Here is a 10262-nt window from a genome sequence, read left to right as displayed (position 1 = left end):
CAGTCAGTCAGCTTATAGTACGGCATCACAGTTTTCCAGCAGTGTGTACACTCCCGAATTTAAATATATAATAATACACCAAAATTACTTTATCAATATAAATGAATTATAATTCTATGATCAATATATGTATGTATATATAATACATAGGGACAAATATATAACAGTTTTGTTAAATGTTTTACAAATTTTCCAAATAAATATATATACCAATTGATGTATTTGGAATTAAGAATAATACAGGTGTATCTGACATGATTTATATGAAATTTATATGAATATATATATTATCAAGCATTACCAACAAGGTATTTTAATTGGCAAATGTCTGAAAATTATTAAAATATGTTTTTATAAGTCAATGTAATTTATATATTCATTAAACTTTTAAGGTGCTTACAACTGCAATCTTAAAGCAAGGCAAAATTTGCTTTCCGCGGACGTCGCCGTATAAACAGCATGACCGTTTATCATTTTTAAAATAGTCTATGGTATTTTTTGATGGAAAAATGAAATATGGTATTATTCAATTTCGGCGCGGTCACGCTGTATATACATATAAACGTCGGTTCTCTTCTCGATTCAACACACTTGTCCAATTTCATTGCGTTTGCGATTATTTTCTACTCAAAGCCTATGCATCGTAACTTAATACAACAACAACTGTGATCGCCAAACATCGGAAAACAACAAAAATAAGCACGACAAGAATTGCCAAGTTAGTTATTCTCAACAAAAAGTCAAATTGCAACAAAGTAAAAAAGTGTGAGTGAGTGCGCCTGTGTGTGTTTTGAGTGCAGTTTGCAATTTTTGATTCTATTTGACAAGCTTTGCCCACTGATATCTAAACCAAAAATCCTGCATAATTTCAGCGCTCCATTGAAAATTCCACCTTCCCCGCCCCGCAGGAAGATAACCAAAAAAGAAAAGTGCAAAAAAAGTGTCGATTTTTCGGCAAATTTCAACCCAGAAGCAATACACATTGTGCATTACAAAAAAAAAAGAGGAGAAAATCGCAAAAAGGTGAGCCGGCGGCGGCCTCGTGTACGCGGTCTAGAAAAACTAGCATTTTCCATTTTCGTTGGGGTGGTGCATACTAAAAAGTAGCCGAAAAAATGAAATGTCTAGTGGGCGTGTTTTTTTTTATTAGCTGGGGACACTACTTTTTTTTTGTACATTCTAGCGGCTTTTTTTTATGATCTCTAGCGCATAACCTAAAAATGTACGAAAAAAATTGTTTTTGTAAATTTTTGTTTAAATGCTACTCTTTAACTATCCCTTTCTTTGTTCTTCCTACACACGCGGTTCGCCATCAAAAGTGAGAGAGCGGTAGCAAGAGAGAGTGGCGCGTTCATAACCGTATAGGTGTGCGTATGTATGTGTGTACCGCAACTCTTTGTGCATTATTTGTTTTATCGGCAAATATTTAAGGCTGAAAAAGGGAAAAGAACACATGCAAACTAGTTTATTTCAAATTGTTAATTCTTAACATTGGCTAACATTGATATACAATTGAATTAAAAATCAAATATAAGCTGGACCTTAATTAAAGCGGCGCCACAACCTTGAAGCGCACACATAACCTCAATTTAATTCATGCTCCCCGCTTGGCGGCTTCTTTTTTTGTTGCCCATATGTATGAGGTCATTTACTTACACACACAGACATACACATGTGCAAAGTCCTTCGAGTTAGGATCGCAGGTATAAAACTTAAAGCACGTGCAGGGTTAAATGTCCTGCAACAACAAAGCAAAATGGAACTTTTTGTGACAGCTGCAATACACTAAATTTTCCCTTTTTCCCCTGTGCCAATGTCTGTGTGGGGCAAAAAAGTGGGTCAAACTGCAACGCGCTGCGTCTTTTTTATATGCACTGCGGTAAAATGAGCTCCATTTTGGGTGGACGCTTTATCCTTTCGGCAGGGAAACTAGAGAAACTCTAGCTCCTCACAGCAGAGGTGTAGGTAGTAGGGGGATTCAATAATCATACAGATAACTCTAGAACTCTTGGTGCTCTATATCTCATGGGTTAATAGTTAATAGAAAAAATATTTTGTGTAATCAGCAAGGTCATTGACTTCTCAAAGTCAGTTATCGTCATTAATATAATAAACCAAAAATATAATATATAAATCACTGATTAAACGCTTTAACTACAATGATTGAATCTTTTATAAAAAATCTATTCCATAATCAACTTTTTTTCTGAAAATACTTTTTGGGTATGATGACTAAGCGAACTGATACAAGATAACGACCTCAGTAGGTTTTTAAGATCTTAGAAATCAAAGTAGCCCCCTGCCTTTATTTCAAAGTATTATATTGAGAAATCGACTTCGGGGCTATTCTTTTTGATTTTTGCTAGTTTTTATAATCCAAAATCCAGAAAGATCTTTATATATTTCTTTGTATATTTATATAAGTGCCTGTATATTTTTTTTTACTATTTTGCAGACGTTTGAATCACAAACGCTCGAGTGCAAAATCAATCGACGCCGATCAGACACTGTGTCGTAAAGTCCAAGAAGCGCATAAAGGGGGACACGGAATTGGAAAGGGAAACAAAGAACCCGAGTCGAGAAGCCCGTAGTTCAGAGAAGAAATAACCAATCGCCAGCTATGGTCATGGATGCGACCCAATCGCAGCAGCCTTCGCCGCAGTCTGTGGGACGCGAGTTTGTTCGCCAGTACTACACGCTGCTGAACAAGGCGCCCAACCACTTGCATCGCTTTTACAACCACAACTCGTCGTACATCCATGGAGAGTCCAAGCTGGTGGTTGGTCAACGGGAGATCCATAACAAGATCCAGCAGCTGAACTTCAATGATTGCCACGCCAAGATCAGCCAAGTTGATGCCCAGGCCACTTTGGGCAACGGTGTTGTAGTTCAAGTCACCGGTGAGCTGTCCAACGATGGGCAGCCTATGCGTCGATTCACCCAGACGTTTGTCTTGGCCGCCCAGTCACCGAAGAAGTACTACGTACACAACGACATCTTCCGCTATCAAGATCTGTACATCGAGGACGAGCAGGATGGCGAGTCGCGGTCTGAGAACGATGAGGAGCATGACGTTCAAGTGGTTGGCGGCACTGTGGATCAAGCTGTTCAGGTGGCTGGCGATGTGGTTGCTCAACAGCCGCAACAACAGGCTACTCCGCAACCACAAGCTCAGGTCGTGTTGCCCCAGCAAGTGGCTGCTGTAGCTGCTGGTGGTGCTGCCCCGCAGCAGATTTTCTATCCATTGCCAGCGGGAGCTACGGCCGGTCGTCCTGTGGCAGTTCTGCCACCAGCTCCTCAGGCAGCTGCCGTTCCACTGCCAGCGCAGTTCACCGTTCCGCCACCACAGCCCATCCAGAATGGAGTGGTGTCGCACGAGGAGCTGCAGCAGCAGGTGCTGGTCCCTCCCAGCGTGTCTCCTCTCGTGCAGCAGCAGCAGCCTAGCGGCACACCAGTGTTGCCCATCGTTCCAGTGCCAAGTGCGGGCTTCCAGCAATCGCCACTGGTGGCACCACAGCTCATCCAGCCACAGCAGCAGCAACCTCCTCAGCTGCCCCCACAGCAACAGCAGCAAACCATCCAGCAGCAGCCTCTACAACAGCAGCAGCAGCAACAATCGCTGTCGGAGCCCGAAGATGTCGAGGTACCACCACGACAGATTCAGAAGCCACCCACGCCCGTCGAGGACTTCAAGACCATCCACGAGCAGCAGCAGCAGGAGAAGTACGAGGCCGCTAAACAGCAGCAGAACGAGCCAAAGACTTATGCGAATCTGTTCAAGTCCACGTCGTCCTCGCCCAGTGGCTTTGTTAATGCCGCCCTGCAGCAGCAACAACAGCTTCAGCAGCAACAGCAGCAGCAGCAGTCGATCAGCAGCAATACCTACAGCTCATCCACGGGATCTGGAAGCGGCGGCAATGGCGGTCAGGTTAGCTACTCCACCACAGCGTCGTCCTACAACAACAGCAACGGCAACTCGCGACTGGACAACGGTGGTCCGCTGCCACAGCGCAACAATTCGATCCGGAACAACAAGGGTGGTAAGTCTGAAATCCTCCCTTAACTATTAAGGGGTCATTCCCCTTTGCTTTGCTTTTAGAGAAATGATTCAAATGCTGAAAATAGTTAATGGGATCTAGAAATAGAGGAAATTGTTAGAAAACTAATAACCAGTTTTTTCATTATTTTAGTTTTTGTTTATATAATAAACCTATTGAACATGTATCATTTTTGAAGACAAATGTGTTCAGAACACGTCATAAGCATATATTGCTTATATGTTATTTATTTATATTGATTATTATTATATTCACAGACTTTGAGCAGCGTCGCTCAAGCAACACGCAGCAGTTTGGTGATAGTCAGCAGCTTTTCCTGGGCAACATTCCTCACCACGCAAGCGAGGATGATCTGCGCGAAATCTTCTCGCGCTTCGGCAATGTCCTGGAGCTCCGCATCCTATCCAAGGCTGGCAACAAAGTGCCACCAGGCATGCGCAGCCCGCTGAACTACGGCTTCATTACCTACGATGATCCGGAGGCAGTTCAAAAGTGCCTTGCTAACTGCGTAAGTATATAAAGAAATAGGAAGAAGTAAGGTATTTCATCTGTTCATTAATTCTTATGGGGATAGAAAATATATATGGGATTATTAAAACGAATTTGTTTCCTTTCCGCAGCCTCTGTACTTCCCGGAGAACTCACCCGATGGACAGAAGTTGAATGTGGAGGAGAAGAAGCCGCGCGTCCGCAATGACATGTTGCCCCGTCAGCCGATCGGCGGCAACAACCTTAACAACAACATGGGTCGTTTGGGCGGCAACAACGGACCGCAATCTCGTCCCATGGGCAACAACAATGGCAGCGGCGGTGGCATGATGCGTAACAATGCTGGAGGCAATAATTTGCGTCAGGGAGGCGGTAGCGGTGGCGGAAACGGAGCTCCACGTTTGGGAGGCGGCGGTGGATTCGGGCAGCGCCAGGATAATCGCACCGGCGGTGGCAACAACCAGTCCAACGGACCGCTGCGCGGGGCCGGAAACGGACAGAGCGGTGGTGGCAACTACGGACGTCGCTAAAGGAAATCCTTAGCACGGCATCAGCAAAAGCAAGAGCATCAACAAGAACAGCAGCAGCAGCAGTAGCCACAACAATAACAGCAGCAGCAACAACCCAACGTTAAACAAACAAACATCGACTTCTTCCACAATGCAATCAATCAATTACATTCAAGAACATTTCATGCAATTGAAAACACACAAAGACACACAGATCACACTTAACATCAAGTAGTTGGAGCAACAAAAAAAAACTGTCAACTGTCCTTTAAATGTTCCTGAGCGCAATTCTCGGGGCGTCGAGCTGAAACAAAACACAAAAAAAAAAAAAGACGAAAAAAGTAAAATCTTGAGTCTCTTCTTAGTTTAATTGCGTTAGGCTCGCTTATTCCAGCCAGTTCGTGCCAAAATATACCGAAATTCTGTGCAAATCTCTGTTGTGAATTCAGATAAATATTGCTTCAGCTCGTTAACTGCTACTCTCTACCACCCCCTCGCGGAATCACCTTCACCTTGAAACACGTGTATTAAGTTTAAGTCTCAAACACATTTAGAACACACTCATTGAAAAACACACACACACACACAAACATAAACAGACAGAAGACACTCAATCACCCATCTTAGCATAAATGTAAACTTTAATTTCAGCTTTCGTTTGGCAAAACACTTTTAAATATCTAACTTAAGTTCGCAGGATGAAAGAATTGGTTTAAACAAAAAAAGGAAATAAGGAAAGGAGCAATGCAACACATTTTCGTTTGTTTTTTCATTGTATAACCACATTACTTAAGCTATATAAAGATTAAATTAAAAGGGAACTTAAACACAACTTAGCTAAAAAATATAAAACAAAGCAAAAAAAAAACAAACAAAAAAATGAAAAACCTTTGTAAAATGCAATAAAAAAGAGCAAAAGAAAGACTTGAAAAAATATTAATTTAAAAACTAAAAAAAAAATGAAAGTAAACTCGAGAAAAATGTAAGGCGCGGTTGAAGGCAGGCAGAAAATTAAGAACAAGCAGAAACACACTAGAACACACACCCCTTAGGAAGAAAATACATTGCAAGTGAAAGGAAAATCAATTCAGCACCAAGCCGCAAATAATAAAAAATGTGAGGAAAAACACACGCATCAACCACACGACGACGTTTAGCAGCGCCCCTTAACAGTTCGCCGCATTTTAGAGAGTCAGCCTGTAAACCTTTTGCTACTTAAATCTAATTTGCAGATTATTTTAGCTAGTCTACTGTATACTAGGGAATCGGATGTAAAAGATTGTGGAGATGACAGAGATCGTGTGAAGGGGGAAATGCGGTGCCGGCGCCGCAGCAGAAGGGGGGCGTGGTCGAGGGACAGATAGACGGACTGTGTTTATGCTTCTTTTTTTGTTCTGTGTAATGAGTTCAAGGTCGTAAACCAAACTAAGTCAAGCAACTTAAACGATTTGGTGTTTCCAACGCAGTTGTGAACTAAAATTTAGTACATATTTTTTAAATAAAATCAAGAAAAGCCCAAAAAAATAAGAAAGATGAGAATCATATAAAAAAACACAAACCTATTATAATAGTTGGAGGACGAAACACAAGCTACTAACATTTTTCTCAAGGTAAAAACAAGCAAAACATGTAACAAGAAATATATACAAATATATATATATATATAAAAATAAATAAAACAAAAACTCATATAATTTAATGTTAACTTTTAGACTTACCAGAAATCTAAATATACATAAATATATATTTATATAACTGCTGCAGCAAAAAAAGAAAAGCGGAGAGGGAAACTAAAAAGAGAAACATTTATTAACGTGTGAAAATCTTTTGAATTTTTTCGCAGGCGTCCAAGTATATATATTTGCCTAAGTTATTCTTGTTTTGTTAAAGCTTAAAGACTTTTGATTCGTTGGAAACATATCATTTGTTTTTGTTGTACGACGCCTGCCCTAGAGAATCAATTGCTAAATCAATTACTTTTTACAAGAATTTCTAATACACACACATAAACACGTACAGCATTTTTAGCACTGTGAACCAGGGTCTAAAGCAATTTTAGTACATTTTTTGTAAAACGAAAATGTTAGTGTTCAAATCTTAGCTCAACGATCAGTGCTGAAGAAGCTTCGTAAACACCAACAAAAAACAAAAAAAAAACAGCATCTAAACAATACAATACAAATCAGAGGTACTAACTAAATCTATGTAAGAGTAACGAAAAAACAATTAGAGTTCATGCTCATTTCTAAGTAAACCGATGAAATCACAATACTGCAGTTTGTAAAGAGCAAAAAGAAACGGAAACACTTAATTATAATTTAATTTATATGTATACAACTACAAAATAATTATAATAATAAAAACAACCACAAAGATTCAGCGTGTTTACCAGAAAACTTATCATTTGTTTTATTTCAACTTCTTAAATATACAAAACTTATATGAAAACTATTTACACATATATGATCAGATCGATTGCTTTATCCTTTCTGGTAAATATGCGATAAACTCCTGAAGAAAACACCAATTAAAAATCGTGAATTAGATTATCTTAAAAATAACTTCATATAGAGTTTATTTTTTACTTATCAAGGCGATTCCTGCGACTGAATCCGATTTCCATTTGCCTTTGCGTTGATGCAACTGAGAGCATTCAGCATTTAAATGAAATTGATGCGCACAAAGCTAAGCAATTGAATGCAATTTGCATAACTAATTAATCACAAAAGCGAGTCAAGAAAATAATAATGATTTCCAAAACTCTCCAAATCCCCAAAAGTCTCAAACATAATTCAGTGGTGCGTTTTATAGCGTTTCAGATATAAAACATTTACGCAAAATCAATTCACTCCTGCAATATAATTTAAATGAAAACCAAAAAACCAACAGAAATAGTTTAAATAAAGAACAAAAGTTTTCGATTTTAAGTCAAAAAAAAAATGTTTTTTTTTTTATTTTAGATTCTTGTTATAAAGCTGTGCGGGTGTTTTTTGATATCAGTTTTCCTAAAGGAATCATAAAAATCGTAAGAATTCGGGAAGTTCCTTTAGAATTTTATGTTGACCCAATCCTCAATTCTTTTAGACGCCTGTAATAAATAAAGGGAATTTTTTAATCAAAGTTTTTTTTTTTAATATTCTTTATTTAACTTACCATAAGCTGGTGATGAACGATCACTGCTCATCTTCGTATTGAGGCATTGGGTTGAATTTGCAGCGGGCTTAAAAATCTTAAAGTCCGCAGTGGGCCATTTCTTTATTGCCCCAATTCCAACGGGTGATCCTGGGCTTATTCCCAGTCCAACTCCCGATCGTCCATCTGCATCACCTCGGGCCCCCAAATCCATCGTAGCAATCGTAGGAGTCGACTGGGCACACTTATAATCGTTCCTGGGACGATCGGTGGTCGACGTTTGGGCATGTTTGTGGCCAGCCTTGGGTGGATATTCAGCCAGCTTGCTGGGTGTCCATTCTTCAGCTGGATATTTTCCATGCTTTGGATAGTAGGACCATAAATCTTGAGCATTAGCATCAGTTAGCATCTGCACCGGCTTATGATGAGGATGCCAGGGTCCAGGCAATGGTGTCACATACGCAGCCCAACCGTTGCTGAATGCCGATGGCGGCAAGACAGATTGCGTCAGGTAGGGATTAAAGTTTATGCTGTTGCAGTTATAGCTATCCAACGGGGGCATGTAGGAGTCTCGGGTTGATTCGATTATGGGGAACCGCTGTCGCTTGCCGTGATCAGGATTCTGGGTTGACTTCTTCACCACCACCGCGCCCATATTAATTAAATGCTTCTCTTGGGCTGCAAATAAGAATTCGGTGCTGAATTTTAATTGAGTTTTCTAAATGATCTATATTTTGTAGGACTAGGTGAGGTTTTTTCAAAGGATTAGGGAGGTAAGTCTCGTTTTACAAAGGACATTTAATAATTATTTTTTATTATTATTTATTTATTAAACGTAGAAAACTCACCCAAAGCTTTTTCGGCACTTGCTGGATTCTCAAAATCCAGGAATCCAAATCCTCGCTTACGACCTGTCTCATTGTCCAAAATCAATTTCACAGTGGAGACTTTGCCAAACTGTGAAAAGTATTCGCCAATGTTATCATTATTATGGCATTCCTTTAAACCACCCAGGAAGATTCTTTTGACCGCGCCACCAGTTCCAACGCCAGAAGCAGCAGTACCTCCACCTCCCGGTTTGGTAAACTCGCGACGTGGCTGAGCAGGTTTGGTTTCCACAGCTCTGGGATTAATCCAAAATTAATAAATCAATGTGTAAAATATTTTTTTGAATAGTACTTGGAGTACTTATACGAGTATATGCTTGAGAATATCAATTTATGAAAAATTTCAAATAAAGTATTGCAACTATATTTCCGTTTGAAACTCACTTATTATCAATAGTATGTGGTCCTGACTCTTGGACATATTCGATGGACTTGGGATCCACATAGGTGACAAACCCAAAGCCCCTGGACCAACCGGTAACAAGATCTCGCAAGACCACCGCATCGGTTACTTCTCCAAACTTTTGGAAAAATTCACGCAAGGACTCCACAGTCGTTTGATTGGATAAGCCACCAACAAATATCTTGCGTAAGTGCTCATTGCTTTCATTTCCAGTGGACACAGGATTGGAGCTACCGTTCCTGACTATTTTACACTATATAAAGAAGTGGCTTTATCAGACCTGGACTAGATAACCTAGGGAAATATCCTACCGCTGGCTGGCACGATGGGGTGGCACAATTATTAGTATCCATAATTCACAAGAAAAATCAGCTGAATGATTCAGAGTTACGGCACAGAATCGAAAAATGAAGACCGGACACAGTTTAAATGACAGTCGGAAAATTTTTCAAATGTCAATTACTTAGATATGGACTATCGACCGGTTCTATAAATATTATTGCCACCTAGAAATGACACATTAACTTTAAACAATGCTGCCAATTTGATTTCATGAATTCCTTAAACCGGAACCTCCTAACTTTTCAGGTTATCGAGCTGGGAATAGTTTATCCCTCTCCCTGGTTAAATATATTTTGGGAAGAATATGGACCAGTGTTAGTAGAAGCCTAATATAATCCTGATAGTCCTTGTTCCTTTTCGTAGAAATTAGTTCCTATTTCATACTAATATCAATCATTTAATCATCTCTGATCTATGAAAAATATCCACAAAAATGTGAAAA

The 10262-nt window shown here is 39.8% G+C and overlaps 2 protein-coding genes across 4 annotated transcripts; one reads left to right on the top strand and one right to left on the bottom strand.

Moving 5' to 3' along the window:
• The first annotated feature begins 532 nt into the window (after nt 1-532).
• LOC108116926 (ras GTPase-activating protein-binding protein 1) lies at nt 533-7452 on the top strand. 3 transcript variants are annotated; one of them, XM_017229069.2, is made up of 5 exons: nt 533-718; nt 873-1023; nt 2456-4040; nt 4316-4566; nt 4679-7452. In XM_017229069.2, exons 3-5 carry the CDS (start codon nt 2621-2623, stop codon nt 5075-5077), a joined length of 2070 nt encoding a protein of 689 aa, XP_017084558.2. In that variant the 5' UTR covers nt 533-718; nt 873-1023; nt 2456-2620; the 3' UTR covers nt 5078-7452. The 3 variants fall into 3 exon arrangements, with proteins under 3 accessions (XP_017084558.2, XP_017084556.2, XP_017084559.2); XM_017229067.2 differs by having other exon boundaries at nt 533-765; XM_017229070.2 differs by having other exon boundaries at nt 533-769.
• A 566-nt stretch (nt 7453-8018) lies between these two features.
• LOC108116826 (RNA-binding protein 1) lies at nt 8019-10192 on the bottom strand. The gene is made up of 5 exons (XM_017228876.2): nt 9790-10192; nt 9460-9731; nt 9037-9311; nt 8210-8866; nt 8019-8144 (listed from the first exon to the last, which is right to left on the bottom strand). Exons 1-5 carry the CDS (start codon nt 9829-9831, stop codon nt 8137-8139), a joined length of 1254 nt encoding a protein of 417 aa, XP_017084365.2. The 5' UTR covers nt 9832-10192; the 3' UTR covers nt 8019-8136.
• Between the last annotated feature and the right edge of the window lie 70 nt (nt 10193-10262).

This window comes from Drosophila eugracilis, unplaced genomic scaffold, assembly GCF_018153835.1.
Source record: "Drosophila eugracilis isolate 14026-0451.02 unplaced genomic scaffold, ASM1815383v1 contig_401, whole genome shotgun sequence".
NCBI classification, from domain to species: domain Eukaryota; kingdom Metazoa; phylum Arthropoda; class Insecta; order Diptera; family Drosophilidae; genus Drosophila; species Drosophila eugracilis.
Note: the sequence above shows the minus strand (reverse complement) of the source record. Positions and strands in the feature narration are given on the sequence as shown.